Raw genomic sequence first — 22,413 nt, forward strand, 5'->3', positions numbered from 1 at the left:
TGATTAATAGTGAACTTGGCATTCTCCACACACTGGTGTAATTTCTAAATAGTACTTCCTCCGTCCGAAAAAACTTGTCCCAAGCTTGTCCATCAAATGGATGTATGTTGCACTAACTTGGAGCTAGATACATCCATTTGAGGGACAAGCTTTTCGGACGAAGAGAGTAAAAACTTATCTTTCTGTCCGTTTGGTTTGGCAGTACAACTTTTTAAAAACCGCAGTAATCCTAAACCTCAGTATTCCAGTGCCTGGGCAATGACCTCTTTTTATAAAAAAACAGTGCTATTTGTTGATGCTAAACACATCAAAGTTTATAAAACCGTGGTTTCTGGAAAACTCCAAAATACTTGGATGCAAACGCAGCCTTAACTTGCCCCCCTTGGTATTGAAAATTTATGGCAATCTCAGAACTTATTAGAAACAAGAAAAGTACAGTAATACTCTGGACTCCAGAACACAGGCCACTGAAATATGACAGGAACACATTATATTCGCACAAACCAACACAAAATATTCTGAAACACAAATAATGAAAAATAGAAGATGGAGCTTCCATTATGAACTTCATAGCAGATTCAAATTAGATGATCATGTACATATTACACGGTACATATAAGGCTCAACCAGATTAATCTAGGGGGGAAGACTGTACAATTTCCGACAAAAATTGGAGATGAACACATCTCCTGATCACAAACTCACCCTGACATCTCTCAGAAAGACGAAAACCTCAATGGTGTTGAGGCCTCAAAGTTTCTCTAGTTCACGTTCCATCGAAGCAAAGTCGAAACCTTCCCAATTAAGTTGTGCATCCAACTCGAACATTGGCATCGGTAGATGGCTGATGTCTGCCAGCCCGATGTAGTCGTCACCAGGCGGCTCACCTGTTGTGTCGACAAAGTCATTGACAGGAAACATATCTGCCAGCCTTGAAATATCATCCAGTGAGAGTTTGTCAGTTGTGCAAACATAGTCACTGATAGGAGGAAGCTCATTCATCTGGCTGCAGAATGCATCCACTGGAATTTCTTCATCGCTAGGTGTCGATGAGCAGTGCACCAAGCTTTTATCAACATTCATCCGGCCAAGGAATGCATCTACCTGGATTTCTTTACCTAGCGGTTCCGGTGAGCAGTGCAGTAAGCTCTCATCAGCAGTGTCAGGGTCTATCTCCATTGACGCTAACTTGTGTACCTCTTGTGCTTTCTGGTCGCCGAACGACACAGATGAAGACACACAGGATACAGTAGCTTCGCTGGACAAAGCTTCATGATCTGATGGAGGTGACCGAGATTTGATGGCCAACATCTCAGTGCGTACCCGGTTCCGTTCTGCCACATATGCTGCAGCAGCGGCCTCCTCGGAGGTAAATGTGCCAATCCATTTCCGGGTCTTGCTCACGGGATCACGTATCTCTGCAGCCCACTTACCCCATGACCGCAGGCGCACACCAGGGTACTTGCTGGTTGGTTGCTTCTTCTCTGTACCAATTGATTTCTTTGTGCCACATGGCACAAGGGTCTTTCGAGACTTGAGGGGTCCAGAGGTTTTCATTGGAACTAGTACTTCCATTGTCATTCTCTTTTCCTTCTTTGCATGCCGATCATCTTCATCAGAAGAATCGGTGGCGTCAGGATCACAGCAGGAAATGCGAACCTTCCTCGAAGAAGGCAACATCATCTCTTTGTGCAACAAGCCCCTTGATCTTAAGTAAGATCCAGAGATTATTGAATTATTAACCGTGACTACAACCTGCAGAGAAGACCAGCGAGTGTGTCAAATACACTCATACAAACATTTGCAAAAAAAATCATTCATAGGAGGTAGACACTTAAATGTTTCAAGGACACGGAACATAAGCTGTGCACATACCGACTGAAATCTTAAAACCCAGGACAAGCTCCTGTTTTAGTTAGAGCCTGAGCGCACAATCTCCGAAATCAGAAGCAGAGTTGTCTCAAACTTCTGATTAAAACTGGAGAGAAGACGGAGTTATTCTCTTTTTGTGAAGACTCACAAAAGAAATCTGCTTTCTGGCTGGTTGTTTATGAACTGGAGGAATGTGTCAATGAAAATGAAGGAGTGCTGAACTTAAATCCACCCAAACCAAACCTGCAAGCATCCAAAAACTGTCAGATGAGGCCCAATCTTTCTTAGGAAAGTGGTAAAAAAGAGAGATCAGACATATTTACTGTTTTCTCCTGTCTGAAATACATTTCCTCACGGAGAGTAAATACTTACCAAGCTTATCTTGATTTGGGGGATTCTTGTATGTTGTTACTTCGCGTGCACGGGGCACTGGTCTAAATGCAGAAATCCAGAGTACTTCACCCCAAATCCAAATCTGGAAATCACAGCTCATCACTACAGTACAAATTATATGGCTGTAACTGACACGACTGTGAGAAACGTATGTTTGAATGCATGTACGTATCTTGTGACTAAATAAAGCAATGCCACCATTTATTGTGCAGGTCAGCTTTGAAATAAGTCCAAGATTGTAGCACACGTACGAACAAATTTAGTAAAGGAGCAATAATTAAGATGACCGGATGAAAATGAGAGAAAGACTACTGTTTTGTTTATATAAATTGGAAAAAAAACTATCAATTTTATTATGCGCTGTGGCCACCTCCATCATTTGAAGGCACACCCATCATAGCTAATCCAGAGCAAACTAAGAACAGGACGGGCACATGTTAGATGAACAAGCTATTGCAGTTTATTCTTATGGGAATAAAGTATTAATATCAAGGGGCGATTAAAAAAAGACTATCTCTGAACTTTCTGATGTAATAAATTCATCTTCTGAAGATTAGGAACATGTGGTAACTCTGAAGAATTGGTTCCAAACGAAACTAGAACAGGGGAAACAGGTAGTAATTCGACATTGTTGTCGCCAGTCGTTGCAACTAGAAACAATTGCTGCAGGGATTGTGCGTACGTACTTACCGGGAGATCTTGAAGCGATAATCTTGAGTTCTGGCGCCCCTCTGCCGAGCTTGGGGGAGAAGGCAACAAAAAGCGGAAGGAGGTGATGGTGATGGGAGCTCAGAACCATGGAGCAGTAGAGCAGGCGACATAAATCAAAGAGCGATCGCTCGTGCTGGCGGTCTCTACTCCAACTCTGCGATCATCGCACCAACACCAGGAACGGAAAGTGTTAACACAAGGAAAAAATAAAAGGAACACGAGAGATTATATGACAGGCAAATCAATCGGCAAGAGAAGGGGGACTGCAGCAGTAAGGACCAAACACCTAGGACAATTTTTTTTTCCATCTTTCAATCATCGGATAAAAAAACTTCCCATGTTTTCAGTTTAGAAATTTACGGAAAGAACATGACCAGATCGGCAGAAATCCTCGAGGAGAGGAAAAAAACCCGGCAACAACCCGGACCGAAATCCCCGGTATTTTCCCCGCGATTACCAAAACAGGAACGATTCACCGCAAAAAGGCCAGACTTTCGGCAAGAAATCAGGGAGGACGGGAGACCGATCCATGTCCTCGACGGGGACGAACAGCCGGACCGATCTTGCGAGGGAGAACATTGGATTCGGGGGCCGCTTACTTGCTTGCTGGAGCCGCGGGTGCCACTGCGATCCCCGGGGGGGAGCGGAGAGGGAATGAGACGGCGGATCGGGCGGGGGCGGAGGGGATCGGAGTGGCGCGGGGGAGTGGAGGTCTCTCTGGTTTCTTGATTTCCGGAAGGGGAGGGGAGGGGGTTTAGCGACGCGAGGAGGAGAGGAGACGAGCGGAGCGGAGGGGCGAAACGTGTGACGAGGTACTGCGGGGGTCAGTAATTATAGGTGGGGTCCCCCTGCGGATGGTCAAATTGGCTCGGCTACACCGCTCGTGCACACGGGCTAGAGCTTTTTATTATTATTATTTTGTTGTTGTTATTTGTCATGTTTTGATTTGAAAATCATGATTCAGTTAAAAGGACTCTAATTGCCAGCTGGGTTAAGTGGGAGTTGAGGAGTTTTGCCACAACAAATTAAACGGTTGGGATTAAAGATGACATTTTTTGCATGGTGATTTTTTTGTATATGGATGGCTCTGTGTAAGACACTTGTTGTGTAGTAGTGTGCATACAAAGACTCGGATCCAGCGGCCAATGCGGGGTATTATTCTTCATCTATGGACTTCCCGGCTGTTACTACAACAAATATTGCCTGGCTCCGACGATGGAGGGGCGATGATGGTGGCGCGCCTTCGGCTCGCTTCAGTGATTGTACTGTCAAGGATTAAAGACGAATAAATCGAAAGTTTTTTAAACAAGCAACTCGCAATAATATCTCTGTAATTGCTATATGTTGCGTGCAAATGACTTATTAAGCACATTTTAGTAGCTCATTTTTTGTTTTTTTTGTTTCGGCCGTTACTAATTGCCGCAAATTGATCTCTTTAATTGTGCTCGTGCGCATTGTCCTCCGTGTACATTGAACCATCCTTATCCCCACATACGCTGAGCCGTTTTTTGTCCACATGCAAGCTGGTCATATGACAATTAAGTTCATATCGACGAACTGAAAATGTCGAAGAGATCGAGGAGCGAGCAGACAGTCACCTACGTCCAGCAGCTTTGTGAAAAGGAATATGCTTCCATTCCCCTCCGACATTGAAATGGATGGAATTCCATTGCCTTTGGCCTCTTATTCATATTTCTTTAACCTGGGCTATTAATATGTTTAAGACACTTCCTGTATAGTGTGCATACACATACTCGGGGTCCAGCGGCCAGTGTGGGTATTATATTTCATCTATGAATGTAATATGCAAGAAATATCCATCTAATTACAATATGTTGCGATTGGGGTGTAAATAACTTATCAAGCTCATTTACTATTTTCATATGCGGTATTACTCAATTTATTAGATTTTTTTTGTTTCGGCCACTATTAGTTGCCGCAGATTGATCCCTCCAGTTGTGCACGTGTGTTTTATCCTCCATGTACACCAAACCATTCTTATCCCTTCATACGCTGACCTATTTCTTTGTCCTCGTGCGTGTTGATCGTATGACTACTAATTTGATATCCACAAAATGAAAATGGTCGTGAGATCACGGACAGAGCGAACAATCACCTACGTCCAGCAGCCTTAGGAAAAGGGACGGGCTTCCATTCCCCTCTGACACTCAAAAAACGTACGGACTTTCGTTGACCTCATGTCTAAGTTTTTTTGAACATGGGCTATTAACATGTGTAAGACACTTTTTGTATAGAGTGTATACATATACTTGCATCCTGCGGCCAATGCAGGTGTTGTTTTTCATATATCGATAGAATTTGCAGGAATATCCATATAATTGCAATATGTTGTGATTTGCGGTGTGTATGTTATATTAAGCTCATTTCCTATTTTCATTGGCGGTATTACCTAATTTAGCAGATTTTTTTGTTTCCATCGTTACTAATTGCCGCAAGTTGATCCCTCCAGTTGTGCGCGTGCACTTTATCCACCATGTACACTGAGCCGTTCTTATCTCCACATACGCTAAATAGTTTTTGTATCCTCGTGTGCACTGATTGTAAGACTACTAATTTGATATCAACGAAATGAAAATGGCGGTGAGATCAAGGACATAGCGAATAATCACCAATGTCCAGCAGCCTTCTGAAAAGGGGTGGGCTTCCTTTCCTCCGATGCTAAAAAATATGGATGGACTTTTGTTGCCCTCTCGACTTTTTTTTCTTTTGAACATGGGCTATTAATATGTGCAAGACACTTTTTGTATAGCATGTATACAAATAGTTGGATCCAGCGGCCAATACCGGTAATGTTTTTCATCTATGGTTAGAACTCGTAAGAATATCCATCTAATTGCAATATGTTGGGATTTGCGGCGCAAATGTCTTATTAAGCTCATTTCCTATTTTCATGGGTGTTATTACTCAATTTAGCAGTTTTTTTTGTTTATGTCATTACAAATGGCCGCCAATTGATCCCTCTAGTTGTGTGCGTGCATTTTATCCTCCATATACACTGAACCATTTTGATCCCTACATACACTGTGTAGTTTCTTTGTCCTCTCGCACTGGTGGTATGACTACTAATTTGATATGACAAAATGAAAAGACGGTGAGATCGACGACAGAGTGAACAATCACCAACATCCAGCAGCCTTAGGAAAAGGGACAAGCTTCCATTCCCCTCTGACACTCAAAAAACAGATGGACTTTTGTTGCCCTCAGGTATATTTTTTAACATGGGCGTAAGACACTTTTTGTATACGTGCATGCAAATACTTGGATCCAGCAGCCGATGCAGGTGTTGTTTTCCATATATCGATAGAAGTTGCATGAATATCCATCTATTTGCAATATGTTGTGATTTGCGGTGTCAATGTTTTATTAAGCTCATTTCCTATTTTCATGGACGTATTACTCAACTTAGCAGTTTTTTCAGTCATTACTAATTGCTGCAAATTGATCCCTGCAGTTGTGTGTGTGCGCTTTATCCTACCTGTCCAGTGAACCGCTCTTATCCCCACATACGCTAAGTAGTTTTTTTGTCCTCGTGCGCACTGATTGTAAGACTACTAATTTGATATCGACGGAATGAAACTGCCGGTGAGATGAAGGACAGAGCGAACAATCACCTACGCCTAGCAACCTTAGGAAAAGGGACGGACTTCCATTCCCCTTCGAAGCTAAAAACATGGATGGACTTTCATTGCCCTCTGGTCTATTTTTTTTTGAACATGTGCTATTAATATGTGTAAAACACTTTTTGTATAGCATGTATGCAGATCGTTGGATCCAGCGGCCAATGCGGGTATTGTTTTTCATCTATGGATAGAACTCGCAAGAATATCCATCTAATTGCAATATGTTGGGATTTGCGGCGTAAATGTCTTAATAAGCTCATTTCCTATTTCCGTGGGCGTTATTACTCAATTTAGCACCTTTTTTGTTTAGGTCGTTACAAATTGCCGCCAATTGATCCCAAGTTGTGCATGTGTGCTTTATCCTCCATGTACGCTGAGCCGTTCTTATCACCACATTCACTGAGCAGTTTTTTTGTCCTCATGCATGTTGGTCGTATGACTACAAATTCGATATCAACGAAATAAAAATGATGGTGAGATCAAGGACAGACCGAACAAACACCTATGCCTAGCAGCCATAGGAAAAGGAAAGGGCTTCCATTCCCCTCGGACACACAAAAATGGATGGACTTTCGTTGCCCTATGATCTATTAATCTTTTTTTCTTTTGAACATGGGATATTATTAGGGTTTTTTTAAAGGTAAATGGATATTGTGTGTAAGACATTTTGTGTATATTGTGTATACAAATACTTGGATCCAGCGACCAGTGATGGTATTGTTTTTCATCTATGGATAGACTTCGCAAGAATATCATCTAATTGCAATATGGTGCAATTGGAGGTGTAAATGACTTATTAAGCTCATTTTCTATTTTTATGGGCGGTATTACCACAAATTGATCCCTCCAGTTGTGTTTGTGCGCTTTATCCTGCATGTACACTAAACCGCTCTTATCCCCACATACACTGAGCTGATTTTTTTTGTCCTTATGCGTGCTGGTCGTATGACTACTAATTTGATATCGTCAAAATGAAAATAGCAGGGAGACCGAGGAGACCACAAAGTCATCAACGTCCGACATCCTTAGGAAAAGGGACGGGCTTCCATTCCCCTCCGACACTGAGAAAGTGGATAGACTTTCGTTGTCCTCTGATCTATTAATTTTTTTCTTTTGAACATTGGCTATTAATATGTGTAAGACAGTTCATGTATAGTGTCAATACAGTACTGAAATCCATTAGTCATGCGGGTATTGGTTTTCATCCATGCGGGTATTGGTTTTCATCTACGATAGAACTCACAATAATATCCATGTAACTGTAATATGTTACAATTTGCGGTGTATATGACTTATTAAGCACATTTTCTATTTTCATGAGCGGTATTATTCAGTTTAGTTTTTTTTTTTGTTTGGATCATTACTAATTGCCGCAAATTGATCCCCTCAGTTGTGTGCATGCGCTTTATCCTCCATGTACACTGAACTATTCTTATCCTCACACACACTGAGCCTTTTTTTGTCCTCGTGTGCGCTGGTTGTTTGATTACTAATTGGGCATCGACGAAATGAAAATGACGGAAAGATCAAGGAGAGAGCAAAAAAAAGGAGAGAGCAAACAATCACCTGCGTCCAGCAGCCTTTTAAAAAGACAGGTTTCCATTCCCCTCCGCCACTGAAAAAATGATGGACTTCCATTTCCTCTGGTCTATTCAACTTTTTTCCTTTAAACATGGGTTTATAATATGTGTGAGACACTTCATGTGTAGTGTGCATATAGTACTCGGATCCAGCGGCCAATGCGGGAATTGTTTTTCATCTACGGATAGAACTCAGAAGAATATCCGTCTAATGGCAATATATTGTGATTTGCGATGTTATAAGCTCATTTCCTATTTTCATGGGTGGTACTACTCAGTTTAGCATTTTTTGGTCATTACTAAATGCCGCAAATTGATCCCTACAGTTGTGCGTGTGTGTTTTATCCTCCATGCACATTGAATTGTTCTTATCACCACATATGGTGAGCCATTTTTTGTCCTCGTGCGCGCTGGTTGTATGACTACTAATTTGATATCGACGAAGTGAAAATGGTGGGGAGAGCAAGGAGAAGCGAACAATCACCTACATCCAGCAGCCTTAGGAAAACGGACGGGCTTCCTTTCCCCTCTGACACTGGAAAAATGGATGGACTTTCATTGCCCTTTGGTCTATTAATCTTTTTTTCTTTTAAACGTGGGCTATTCATATGTCCAAGACACTTCATTTATAGTGTGCATACAAGTACTCGGATCGAGCGGCCAATGCGGGTATAAATTTTCATCTATGGATATAACACGCAAGAATATCCGTGTAATTGCAATATATTGCGATTGCGATGTAAATAATTTATTAAGCTCATTTGCCATTTTCATGGGTTGTATTACTTGACTTATCAACAATATTTTTTTGGTCATTATACTAATTGCCAGGATTGGTCCTTCTAGCCGTGCGCGAGCGGTTTGTCCTCCATTTACACTGAACTATTCTTATCCCCACACAGGTGAGCCGTTTTTTTGTCCCCTCACACATTGTCCATATGACAATTAATTTTATATCGACAAAATAAAATGGCGGAGAGAACGAGGAGCAGAGCAAACAATCACGTCCAGCAGCCGAAAAGGGACAGGCTTCCATTCCCCTCTGGCACTGAAAGAAGGATGGACTTCCGTTACCCTCTGGCCTATAATCATTGTTTTCTGGAACCGTGGAAGTAGAATCATGCAAAATAGGAAAGGGATATATATAATGTTGTCTGGGGAAGCCGTCATGGCTCGCCGAGGTTTTAACGGTTTAAAAGATCTCAAAAATATGAAAGAAATACCGGAACATCACATCTATAATATAAGATGATCCGACGGAGCGTTTCAAAAACTATGAATGTATAACTATGAATGTATGTGCCCATGGCAATCGCTCCATCGGATCATCTTAGTATGTTGTAGATGCGATGTTCTAGTATTTTTTTACAAAATTTTATACTGTCGAAACCTTAAACGAGTTTTGTGATGGCTATTGATAGAAAAACCTCCAACTATACGGGCCATTTTCAGTTCGTTAGCAACTTATAATCATATAGCACGGCCACGCTTTATCACAGAAATGAGCCAAACACACGTGGAGCAACTCATAATCCTCCTAGCCGAGCCACCCCCTGCTGCCCGTGTGCCTCGACCGGGAGGGAGGCGAGTGTGGAGCCTCCGGGGTGCGCGAGGGAATAAGCGACGGCGGGCGATACGTGTGACGCGGCCCGCAGCTTGCGTGACCCAAGGGCGGTTCCCGCACGCGGGGCCCCCACACCGCCCGCGGCCCCGAGATTCGTGCGCCATCTAACGGTCCCTCGGAATCTGCGCCGTGGCCCGGCCGCATTTCGAAGGGGTCGTTCCGCGGCCGCCGCCGCTGCCTCGTGACGGGCGACACACGCCTCTCCCTCTCTCTGGCTTTCTTGGACTCCAAGTTGGCGGGGTCGCGTGGTGGGCCCGCCGCCCGCTGCCGCTGATGCTGGACGCTGACAGCTCGCACCTGCTGCTTTGCTTTTCGGTGCACATCGAGTCGTCAGCGACACGAAAGAGGCGTTGCTCGCAAGAAACCAAGATCTTTTCTTTCGCGGGTGAACATTCGAAAACGACGTTTTGGAGGGAAGATCATTTGCTGGCTTTTAGTTTCACAGGAACTACGGCCTGTTCATGTACCCAAAGTGAAGTGTGTGATAAATAAGAATGTGACCACGAGTTAACACTACTGTACTTTGACCAGCCGCTCGCTGTGTCTTGCCACATCATCTACAGCCAAGCTTATAACAGTCAAGTACAATAGTTATATATAAATATGCATTACTTTTTTGATACATGACCCACCTCACCCTTTCACAATATGCCTAGGAGAGTGCGTGCTGCAGCCGGCTGTTACTCAATAGTCCGCTTCCCTTCTCTCTCCTCATCTCTCTCCTCCAACTCATCCAAAATATAATATGTAAAAACTTACAACCTGCCAACATTATCTTATTGTACTTGCTCTTAAGGCAACTTCAACGCGGTTCCAATCATCTATAAATGTTAGAGCCATAGGGTATGTACACCTTTTGTCATTCAACGTCATGCATCAAATGTCGGTGGCATGGTTAGGACGTCTGAAATATCCAAACCGAAAGCAAACACGTGGGAGGTTTGCGTGAGTATGGACATCCGCCACGTTGAATACACACTAGGTTCACCCAAAACCCCTCCCCGGAGCCCCCCCCCCACTTTGTCCTTCCTCTTGCTCTATATCCACACCCACCAAGACCACCGTCATCTCTATACCACTCTGGCTGCCGCCCGGGCGCCTTGGACTTCACCGCCGTTGCCCCCGGATCAGGTTGCTCTCGGGTATCGTGCGCCCTTGATACGTCTCCGTCGTATCTATAATTTTTGATTGTTTCATGCCAATGTATACAAGTTTTACATACTTTTGGCAACTTTTTATATGATTTATTGGACTAACCTATTGATCCAGTGCCCAGTGCCAGTTCCTGTTTTTTGCATGTTTTTTGTATCGCAGAAAATCCATATCAAACGAAGTCCAAATGCAATAAAATTTCACGGAGAATTATTTTGGAATATATGTGATTTTTGGGAGTTGGAATCACCGCAAACAAAGGCCCGCACAGCCCACAAGACACCAAGGCGTGCCAGAGGCCCCTGGCACGTGGTGGTGGGTTGTGCCCTCCTCGACGTCGGTTGGAGCTCTACTTCGGGCGCAAGGAAACTTATATCCAGAAAAAAAATGTGTTAAAATCTCAGCGCAATCGGAGTTACGGATCTCCGGGAATATAAGAAATGGTTTTCGGCCAGATCTGGAGAACGCGAAACAGAAGAGAACATAGAGGGAGATCCAATCTCGGAGGGGCTCCCGCCCCTCCGCCACCATGGAGGCCATGGACCAGAGGGGGAACTCTCCTCCCATCTAGGGGGGAGGCTAAGGAAGAAGAAGAAGAAGAAGGAGGGGGCTCTCTCCTCCTCGCTTCTGGTGGCGCCGGAGTGCCGCCGGGGCAACGACCGGGACGACGATCTACATCAACAATCTTGCTACTGTCAACACCAACTTTCTCCCCCTCTATGCAGCGGTGTAACACCTCTTCCGCCCGCTGTAATCTGTACTTAAACACGGTGCTCAACTCCATATATTATTTCCCAATGATCTATGGTTATCCTATGATGTTTGAGTAGATCCGTTTTGTCCTGTGGGTTAATCGTGATCTTGGTTGGTATGATTGTATATTTTATTTATGGTGCTGTCCTACGGTGCCCTCCGTCTCGTGCAAACGTGAGGGCCCCCCGCTGTAGGGTGTTGCAATATGTTCATGCGCTTATGGTGGGTTGCGAGAGTGACAGAAGTTTAAACCCGAGTAGGTGGGTTATTGGCGTATGGGAGTAAAGAGGACTTGATACTTAATGCTATGGTTGGGTTTCACGACCTTAATGATCTTTAGTCGTTGCGGATGCTTGCTAGAGTTCCAATCATAAGTGCATATGATCCAAGTAGAGAAAGTATGTTAGCTCATGCCTCTCCCTCATATAAAATTGCAAGAATGATTACTGGTACTTGTTACCGATTGCCTAGGGACAAATGACTTTCTTGTTGACAAAAGCTATCCATTTTTATTACCTTGCAATTTATTCGTAGTTTTATTCTCGCAAAGTACGTAGTTTCATTCTCTCAAAAATACTTTCATACTTGTTTTAGGTAAAGCAAACGTCAAGTGTGCGTAGAGTTGTATCGGTGGTTGATAGAACTTGAGGGAATATTTGTTCTACCTTTAGCTCCTCGTTGGGTTCGACACTCTTATTTATCAGAGAAGGCTACAAACGATCCCCTATACTTGTGGGTTATCAAGACCTTTTTGTAGCACCGTTGCCGGGGGCAATAGCGTGGGGTGATTATTCTCGTGTGTGCTTGTTTGCTTTATCAGTAAGTAGTTTTTTAATTTGTGTTCTAAGTTGTTCTGTATCTTTAGTTATGGATATGGAACACGAAACCACCAAAAAATTTAGTTGTACCTACTACTCATGGAGATGGGGAACCTCCTAAAACCCTCGATGATCGTTATGTGAAAAATATTATGCACTACTTTGGTAATCCTGAGAAAACCCCATTCAACATGATAATGGGAGTAACGTTGGATCAACGTGAATACTTTAGGGATTATCGGTTGACACAAAAAGGGAAAAATTTATGGGATCAAATTTATATGTTGCATTGGTATGCTCGGGATTTATGCTTGAGATATGATTTTACTTGTTGCTCTAGGATGAATGCTCCACACCTTCCCTTTTCATGCAAATTTAATGATAATGAAACCTTAGCTTCTTATGCTAATGGTATATATGATTATTATGATGTGGAAAGAATAGAAGAATTTGTTGCTTTTAAGGGTGCTTATGAAATTGAATCTTTGTTTGAAAAGTTTGAACCTTTTGATGATGATGTTTATAGACCTGAAAATTTTGCCATCCTTAAATATTGCTATGATAATTATAAATATAATTCCGATATTGATGAATTTATTGAGAAAATCTCCACCGTCCGAGAAGAGACTAATATTTTGCAGGAGTCTATGAAAGAAGAAATTGATGAAACTGTGAGCTCATTGGATGAAAAAGATGATGAGGAGAGCAAAGAACAAAAGGAGAAAGAGCGGATTAGCTACCCGTGCCCACCTTCTAATGAGAGTAACCCTCCAACTCATACATTATTTAATGTCCCTTCGTTCTTGCCGAAGGATGAATGCTATGATAATTTCTATGATCCCGTTGATTCATTTGAAATATCCCTTTTTGATGAACTTGATGCTTGTTATGTTTGTGGCCAAGATGCCAATATGAGTTATGCTTATGGAGATGAACTTCCTATAGTTCCTTATGTTAAGAATGAAATTGTTGCTATTGCACCCACACATGATAGTCCTATTATCTTTTTGAATTCTCCCAACTACACTATATCGGAGAAGTTTGCACTTACTAAGGATTACATTGATGGGTTGCCTTTTACCGTTGCACATGATAATTTTGATGAATATAATATGCATGTGCTTGCTGCTCCTACTTGCAATTATTATGAGAGAGGAACTACATCTCCGCCTCTTTATGTTTCCAACACGAAAAAATTGCAAGAAACGGCTTATGCTATGTATTGGCCTTTACTTGATGTTCATGAATTGTTCTTGTATGACATGCCGATGCATACACTACAAAAAAAAGACACATCCGTGACATTTTGGGCCGAACGATTTTTTTCTGTCTTACTTATGACACTTCTATGACGATAATTGTGACAAAACCCGGTATCATCATAGATGTGGTGGGCTCCTACTTCTATGACAAAAAATCATGACAGAAAATGAGCTTTTCGGCCTGGGCGGGCCGGAGTCGCAACTGCATCACATTTTTTGGGCCGTCCATGACGGGAAAAACCGTGCTTTTTGTTGGGGATCGTAGCAGAATTTTAAAATTTCCTACGCATCACCAAGATCAATCTATGGAGTATACTAGCAACGAGGGGAAAAGGAGTGCATCTACATACCCTTGTAGATCGCGAGCGGAAGCGTTCCAATGAACGAGGTTGATGGAGTCGTACTCGCCGTGATCCAAATCACCGATGACCGAGTGCCGAACGGACGGCACCTCCGCGTTCAACACACGTACGGAGCAGCGACGTCTCCTCCTTCTTGATCCAGCAAGGGGGAAGGAGAGGTTGATGGAGATCCAGCAGCACGACGACGTGGTGGTGGATGTAGCGGGATCTCGGCAGGGCTTCGCCAAGCTTCTGCGAGAGGGAGAGGTGTTGCAGGGGAGGAGGAAGGCGCCAAGGGCTGTGGTATTGCTGCCCTCCCTCCCCCCCTTTATATAGGCCCCCTGGGAGGGGGGGGGGGGCGCTGGCCAAGAACCCATCTATGGGGGGGCGGCGGCCAAGGGGGGGGGGAAACTTCCCCCCCAAGTCAAGTGGGGCGCCCCCCACCCTAGGGTTTCCAACCCTAGGCGCAGGGGGAGGCCCATGGGGGGCGCCCCAGCCCACTAAGGGCTGGTTCCCTTCCCACTTCAGCCCATGGAGCCCTCCGGGATAGGTGGCCCCACCCGGTGGACCCCCGGGACCCTTCTGGTGGTCCCGGTACAATACCGATAACCCCCGAAACTCTCCCGGTGGCCGAAACTGGACTTCCTATATATAATTCTTCACCTCCGGACCATTCCGGAACTCCTCGTGACATCCGGGATCTCATCCGGGACTCCGAACAACTTTCGGGTTTCCGCATACTCATATCTCTACAACCCTAGCGTCACCGAACCTTAAGTGTGTAGACCCTACGGGTTCGGGAGACATGCAGACATGACCGAGACGCCTCTCCGGTCAATAACCAACAGCGGGATCTGGATACCCATGTTGGCTCCCACATGTTCCACGATGATCTCATCGGATGAACCACGATGTCGAGGATTCAATCAACCCCGTATACAATTCCCTTTGTCAATCGGTATGTTACTTGCCCGAGATTCGATCGTCGGTATCCCAATACCTTGTTCAATCTCGTTACTGGCAAGTCTCTTTACTCGTACCGCAATGCATGATCCCGTGACTAACTCCTTAGTCACATTGAGCTCATTATGATGATGCATTACCGAGTGGGCCCAGAGATACCTCTCCGTCATACGGAGTGACAAATCCCAGTCTCGATCCGTGCCAACCCAACAGACACTTTCGGAGATACCCGTAGTGTACCTTTATAGTCACCCAGTTACGTTGTGACGTTTGGCACACCCAAAGTACTCCTACGGTATCCGGGAGTTGCACGATCTCATGGTCTAAGGAGAAGATACTTGACATTGGAAAAGCTCTAGCAAACGAACTACACGATCTTTGAGCTATGCTTAGGATTGGGTCTTGTCCATCACATAATTCTCCTAATGATGTGATCCCGTTATCAATGACATCCAATGTCCATAGTCAGGAAACCATGACTATCTGTTGATCAACAAGCTAGTTAACTAGAGGCTTACTAGGGACACGTTGTGGTCTATGTATTCACACATGCATTACGATTTCCGGGTAACACAATTATAGCATGAACAATAGACAATTACCATGAACAAAGAAATATAATAATAACCATTTATTATTGCCTCTAGGGCATATTTCCAATAGTCTCCCACTTGCACTAGAGTCAATAATCTAGTTACATTGTGATGAATCGAACACCCATTGCGTCCTGGTGTTGATCATGTTTTGCTCTAGGGAGAGGTTTAGTCAACGGATCTGCTACATTCAGGTCCGTATGTACTTTACAAATATCTATGTCTCCATTTTGAACACTTTCACGAATGGAGTTGAAGCGACACTTGATATGCCTGGTCTTCCTGTGAAACCTGGGCTCCTTCGCAAGGGCAATAGCTCCAGTGTTGTCACAGAAGAGAGTCATTGGGCCCAACGCATTGGGAATCACCCCTAGGTCGGTAATGAACTCCTTCATCCAGACTGCTTCCTGTGGTGCCTCCGAGGCTGCCATGTACTCCGCTTCACATGTAGATCCCGCCACGACGCTTTGCTTGCAACTGCACCAGCTTACTACTCCTCTATTCAAAATATACACGTATCCGGTTTGTGACTTCGAGTCATCCAGATCTGTGTCGAAGCTAGCGTCGACGTAACCCTTAACGACGAGCTCTTCGTCACCTCCATAAACGAGAAACATATCCTTAGTCCTCTTCAAGCACTTCAGGATATTCTTGACCGCTGTCCAGTGTTCCATGCCGGGATTACTTTGGTACCTTCCTACCAAACTTACGGCAAGGTTTACATCAGGTCTGGTACACAGCATGGCATACATAATAGACCCTATGGCCGAGGCATAGGGGATGACACTCATCTTTTCTCTATCTTCTGCCGTGGTCGGGCATTGAGCCGTGCTCAATTGCACACCTTGCAATACAGGCAAGAACCCCTTCTTGGACTGATCCATATTGAACTTCTTCAATATCTTGTCAAGGTACGTACTCTGTGAAAGACCAATGAGGCGTCTTGATCTATCTCTATAGATCTTGATGCCTAATATATAAGCAGCTTCTCCAAGGTCCTTCATTGAAAAACACTTATTCAAATAGGCCTTTATACTTTCCAAGAATTCTATATCATTTCCCATCAATAGTATGTCATCCACATACAATAAGAAAAACGCTACAGAGCTCCCACTCACTTTCTTGTAAACACAGGCTTCTCCATAAGTCTGTGTAAACCCAAACGCTTTGATCATCTCATCAAAGCGAATGTTCCAACTCCGAGATGCTTGCACCAGCCCATAGATTGAGCGCTGGAGCTTGCATACTTTGTTAGCATTCTTAGGATCGACAAAACCTTCCGGCTGCATCATATACAATTCTTCCTTAAGGAAGCCGTTAAGGAATGCCGTTTTGACGTCCATCTGCCATATCTCATAATCATAGTATGCGGCAATTGCTAACATGATTCGGACGGACTTCAGCTTTGCTACGGGTGAGAAAGTCTCATCGTAGTCAACCCCTTGAACTTGTCGATAACCCTTAGCGACAAGTCGAGCCTTATAGATGGTCACATTACTATCCGCACCTGTCTTCTTCTTAAAGATCCATTTATTTTCTATGGCTCGCCGATCATCGGGCAAGTCAGTCAAAGTCCATACTTCGTTTTCATACATGGATCCTATCTCGGATTTCATGGCTTCTAGCCATTTGTCGGAATCCGGGCCCGCCATCGCTTCTTCATAGTTCGAAGGTTCACCGTTGTCTAACAACATGATTTCCAGGACAGGGTTGCCGTACCACTCTGGTGCGGAACGTGTCCTTGTGGACCTACGAAGTTCAGCAGTAACTTGATCCGAAGCTTCATGATCATCATCATTAACTTCCTCCCCAGTCGGTGTAGGCACCACAGGAACATCTTCCCGCGCTGCGCTACTTTCCGGTTCGGAAGGGGTGACTATCACCTCATCAAGTTCCACTTTCCTCCCATTTAATTCTTTTGAGAGAAACTCTTTCTCCAGAAAGGACCCGTTCTTGGCAACGAAGATCTTGCCTTCGGATCTGAGGTAGAAGGTATACCCAATAGTTTCCTTAGGGTATCCTATGAAGACGCATTTCTCCGACTTGGGTTCGAGCTTTTCAGGTTGAAGTTTCTTGACATAAGCATCGCATCCCCAAACTTTTAGAAATGACAGCTTAGGTTTCTTCCCAAACCATAATTCATACGCTGTCGTCTCAACGGATTTCGACGGAGCCCTATTTAAAGTGAATGCGGCAGTCTCTAAAGCATAGCCCCAAAATGAGAGCGGTAAATCGGTAAGAGACATCATAGATCGCACCATATCCAATAGAGTGCGATTACGACGTTCGGACACACCGTTTCGCTGAGGTGTTCTAGGCGGCGTGAGTTGTGAAACGATTCCACATTTCCTTAAGTGCGCACCAAATTCGTGACTTAAATATTCTCCACCACGATCTGATCGTAAGAATTTTATTTTCCTGTCACGTTGATTCTCAACCTCACTCTGAAATTCCTTGAACTTTTCAAAGGTCTCAGACTTGTGTTTCATTAGGTAGACATACCCATATCTACTTAAGTCATCAGTGAGAGTGAGAACATAATGATATCCTCCGCGAGCCTCAACACTCATTGGACCGCACACATCGGTATGTATAATTTCCAATAAGTTGGTTGCTCGCTCCATTGTTCCGGAGAACGGAGTCTTGGTCATCTTACCCATGAGGCATGGTTCGCACGTGTCAAATGATTCGTAATCAAGAGACTCCAAAAGTCCATCTGCATGGAGCTTCTTCATGCGCTTGACACCAATCTGACCAAGGCGGCAATGCCACAAGTATGTGGGACTGTCGTTATCAACTTTACATCTTTTGGTATTCACACTATGAATATGTGTAACATCACGTTCGAGATTCATCAAGAATAAACCATTGACCAGCGGGGCATGACCATAAAACATATCTCTCAAATAAATGGAACAACCATTATTCTCGGATTTAAATGAGTAGCCATCTCAAATTAAACGAGATCCAGACACAATGTTCATGCTCAAAGCTGGCACTAAATAACAATTATTGAGGTTTAAAACTAATCCCGTGGGTAGATGCAGAGGTAGCGTGCCGACGGCGATCACATCGACCTTGGAACCATTCCCGACGCGCATCGTCACCTCGTCCTTCGCCAGTCTCCGTTTATTCCGTAGTTCCTGTTTTGAGTTACAAATATGAGCAACCGCACCGGTATCAAATACCCAGGAGCTACTACGAGTACTGGTAAGGTACACATCAATTACTTGTATATCACATATACCTTGGGTGTTGCCGGCCTTCTTCTTGTCGGCTAAATATTTGGGGCAGTTCCGCTTCCAGTGACCACTTCCCTTGCAATAAAAGCACTCAGTCCCGGGCTTGGGTCCATTCTTTGACTTCTTCCCAGTAACTGGTTTACCGGGCGCGGCAACTCCCTTGCCGTCCTTCTTGAAGTTCTTCTTACCCTTGCCCTTCTTGAACTTAGTGGTTTTATTCACCATCAACACTTGATGTTCCTTTTTGATCTCCACCTCCGCTGATTTCAGCATTGAATATACCTCAGGAATGGTCTTTTCCATCCCCTGCATATTGAAGTTCATCACAAAGCTCTTGTAGCTCGGTGGAAGCGACTGAAGGATTCTGTCAATGACCGCGTCATCCGGGAGATTAACTCCCAGCTGAGTCAAGCGGTTGTGTAACCCAGACATTTTGAGTACGTGCTCACTGACAGAACTATTTTCCTCCATCTTACAACTGAAGAACTTGTCGGAGACTTCATATCTCTCGACCCGGGCATGAGCTTGGAAAACCATTTTCAGCTCTTCGAACATCTCATATGCTCCGTGTTGCTCAAAACGCTTTTGGAGACCCGGTTCTAAGCTGTAAAGCATGCCGCACTGAACGAGGGAGTAATCATCAGCACGCTGCTGCCAAGCGTTCATAACGTCTTGGTTCTCTGGGATGGGTGCGTCACCTAGCGGTGCTTCTAGGACATAATCTTTCTTGGCAGCTATGAGGATGATCCTCAGGTTCTGGACCCAGTTCGTATAGTTGCTGCCATCATCTTTCAGCTTGGTTTTCTCTAGGAACGTGTTGAAGTTGAGGGCAACATTAGCGTGGGCCATTTGATCTACAAGATATATTGTAAAGATTTTAGACTAAGTTCATGATAATTAAGTTCATCTAATCAAATTATTCAATGAACTCCCACTCAGATAGACATCCCTCTAGTCATCTAAGTGAAACATGATCCGAGTCAACTAGGCCATGTCCGATCATCACGTGAGACGGACTAGTCAACATCGGTGAACATCTTCATGTTGATCGTATCTTCTATACGACTCATGCTCGACCTCTCGGTCTTCCGTGTTCCGAGGCCATGTCTGTACATGCTAGGCTCGTCAAGTCAACCTAAGTGTATTGCGTGTGTAAATCTGGCTTACACCCGTTGTATTCGAACGTTAGAATCTATCACACCCGATCATCACGTGGTGCTTCGAAACAACGAACCTTCGCAACGGTGCATAGTTAGGGGGAACACTTTCTTGAAATTATTGCGAGGGATCATCTTATTTAAGCTACCGTCGTTCTAAGCAAATAAGATGAAAAACATGATAAACATCACATGCAATCAAATAGTGACATGATATGGCCAATATCATTTTGCTCCTTTTGATCTCCATCTTCGGGGCGCCATGATCATCTTTGTCACCGGCATGACACCATGATCTCCATCATCATGATCTCCATCATCGTGTCTTCATGAAGTTGTCACGCCAACGGTTACTTCTACTTCTATGGCTAACGTGTTTAGCAATAAAGTAAAGTAATTTACATGGCGTTATTCAATGACACGCAGGTCATACAAAAAATAAAGACAACTCCTATGGCTCCTGCCGGTTGTCATACTCATCGACATGCAAGTCGTGATTCCTATTACAAGAACATGATCAATCTCATACATCACATATATTTCATTCATCACATCCTTTTGGCCATATCACATCACAAGGCATATGCTGCAAAAACAAGTTAGACGTCCTCTAATTGTTGTTGCATGTTTTACGTGGCTTCTATAGGTTTCTAGCAAGAACGTTTCTTACCTACGTAAAACCACAACGTGATATGCCAACTTCTATTTACCCTTCATAAGGACCCTTTTCACCGAATCCGACTCGACTAAAGTGGGAGAGACAGACACCCGCTAGCCACCTTATGCAACTAGTGCATGTCAGTCGGTGGAACCTGTCTCACGTAAGCGTACGTGTAAGGTCGGTCCGGGCCGCTTCATCCCACGATGCCGCCGAAACAAGATAAGACTAGTAGTGGCAAGAAAATTGACAACATCTACGCCCACAACAAGTTTGTGTTCTACTCGTGCATAGAAACTACGCATAGACCTAGCTCTGATACCACTGTTGGAGATCGTTGCAGAAATAAAAAAATTTCTACGCATCACCAAGAACAATCTATGGAGTCTTCTAGCAACGAGAGGGAAAAGAGTGCATCTACATACCCTTGTAGATCGCGAGCGGAAGCGTTCAAGTGAACGGGGTTGATGGAGTCGTACTCGTCGTGATCCAAATCTCCGATGACCGAGCGCCGAACGGACGGCACCTCCGCGTTCAACACACGTACGGTTGGGGAAGACGTATCCTCCTTCTTGATCCAGCAAGGGGAGGGAGAGGTTGATGGAGATCCAGCAGCACGACAGCGTGGTGGTGGAAGCAGCGGGGATCTCGGCAGGGCTTCGCCAAGCTCAGCGAGAGGGAGAGGTGTCACGGGAGGGAGAGGGAGGCGCCAGGGGCTTTCGGTGCGGCTGCCCTCCCTCCCCCTCTTTATATAGGGGTCCAGGGGGCGCCGGCCCCCAGAGATCCCATCTCAAGGGGGGCGGCGGCCAAGGGGGGGGGGACTTGCCCCCCAAGTCAAGTGGGGCGCCCCCCACCCCTAGGGTTTCCAACCCTAGGCGCAGGGGAGGCCCAAGGGGGGCGCACCAGCCCACCAGGGGCTGGTTCCCTTCCCCACTTCAGCCCATGGGGCCCTCCGGGATAGGTGGCCCCACCCGGTGGACCCCCGGGACCCTTCCGGTGGTCCCGGTACAATACCGGTGACCCCCGAAACTTTCCCGGTGGCCGAAACTGGACTTCCTATATATAATTCTTTACCTCTGGACCATTCCGGAACTCCTCGTGACGTCCGGGATCTCATCCGGGACTTCGAACAACTTTCGGGTTACCACATACTAGTATCTCTACAACCCCAGCGTCACCGAACCTTAAGTGTGTAGACCCTACGGGTTCGGGAGACATGCAGACATGACCGAGACGACTCTCCGGTCAATAACCAACAGCGGGATCTGGATACCCATGTTGTCTCCCACATGTTCCACGATGATCTCATCGGATGAACCACGATGTCGAGGATTCAATCAATCCCGTATACAATTCCCTTTGTCAATCGGTACGTTACTTGCCCGAGATTCGATCGTCGGTATCCCAATACCTTGTTCAATCTCGTTACCGGCAAGTCACTTTACTCGTACCATAATGCATGATCCCGTGACCAAACACTTGGTCACATTGAGCTCATTATGATGATGCATTACCGAGTGGGCCCAGAGATACCTCTCCGTCATACGGAGTGACAAATCCCAGTCTCGATTCGTGCCAACCCAACAGACACATTCGGAGATACCCGTAGTGCACCTTTATAGCCACCCAGTTACGTTGTGACGTTTGGCACAC

At 44.8% G+C, this 22,413-nt stretch overlaps 1 protein-coding gene across 2 annotated transcripts; it reads right to left on the minus strand.

Moving 5' to 3' along the window:
• Nucleotides 1-533: 533 nt before the first annotated feature.
• LOC109787291 (uncharacterized) lies at nucleotides 534-3,782 on the minus strand. 2 transcript variants are annotated; one of them, XM_020345847.4, is made up of 5 exons: nucleotides 3,576-3,782; nucleotides 2,956-3,130; nucleotides 2,245-2,347; nucleotides 1,876-2,115; nucleotides 534-1,755 (listed from the first exon to the last, which is right to left on the minus strand). In XM_020345847.4, the coding sequence occupies exon 5, from the start codon at nucleotides 1,681-1,683 to the stop codon at nucleotides 751-753; it is 933 nt and encodes a 310-aa protein (XP_020201436.1). In that variant the 5' UTR covers nucleotides 1,684-1,755; nucleotides 1,876-2,115; nucleotides 2,245-2,347; nucleotides 2,956-3,130; nucleotides 3,576-3,782; the 3' UTR covers nucleotides 534-750. The 2 variants fall into 2 exon arrangements, with proteins under 2 accessions (XP_020201436.1, XP_040246090.1); XM_040390156.3 differs by having other exon boundaries at nucleotides 2,952-3,130; nucleotides 3,576-3,759.
• Between the last annotated feature and the right edge of the window lie 18,631 nt (nucleotides 3,783-22,413).

The sequence above is a fragment of the Aegilops tauschii genome, chromosome 5 (genome assembly GCF_002575655.3).
Source record: "Aegilops tauschii subsp. strangulata cultivar AL8/78 chromosome 5, Aet v6.0, whole genome shotgun sequence".
Lineage (NCBI taxonomy): Eukaryota > Viridiplantae > Streptophyta > Magnoliopsida > Poales > Poaceae > Aegilops > Aegilops tauschii.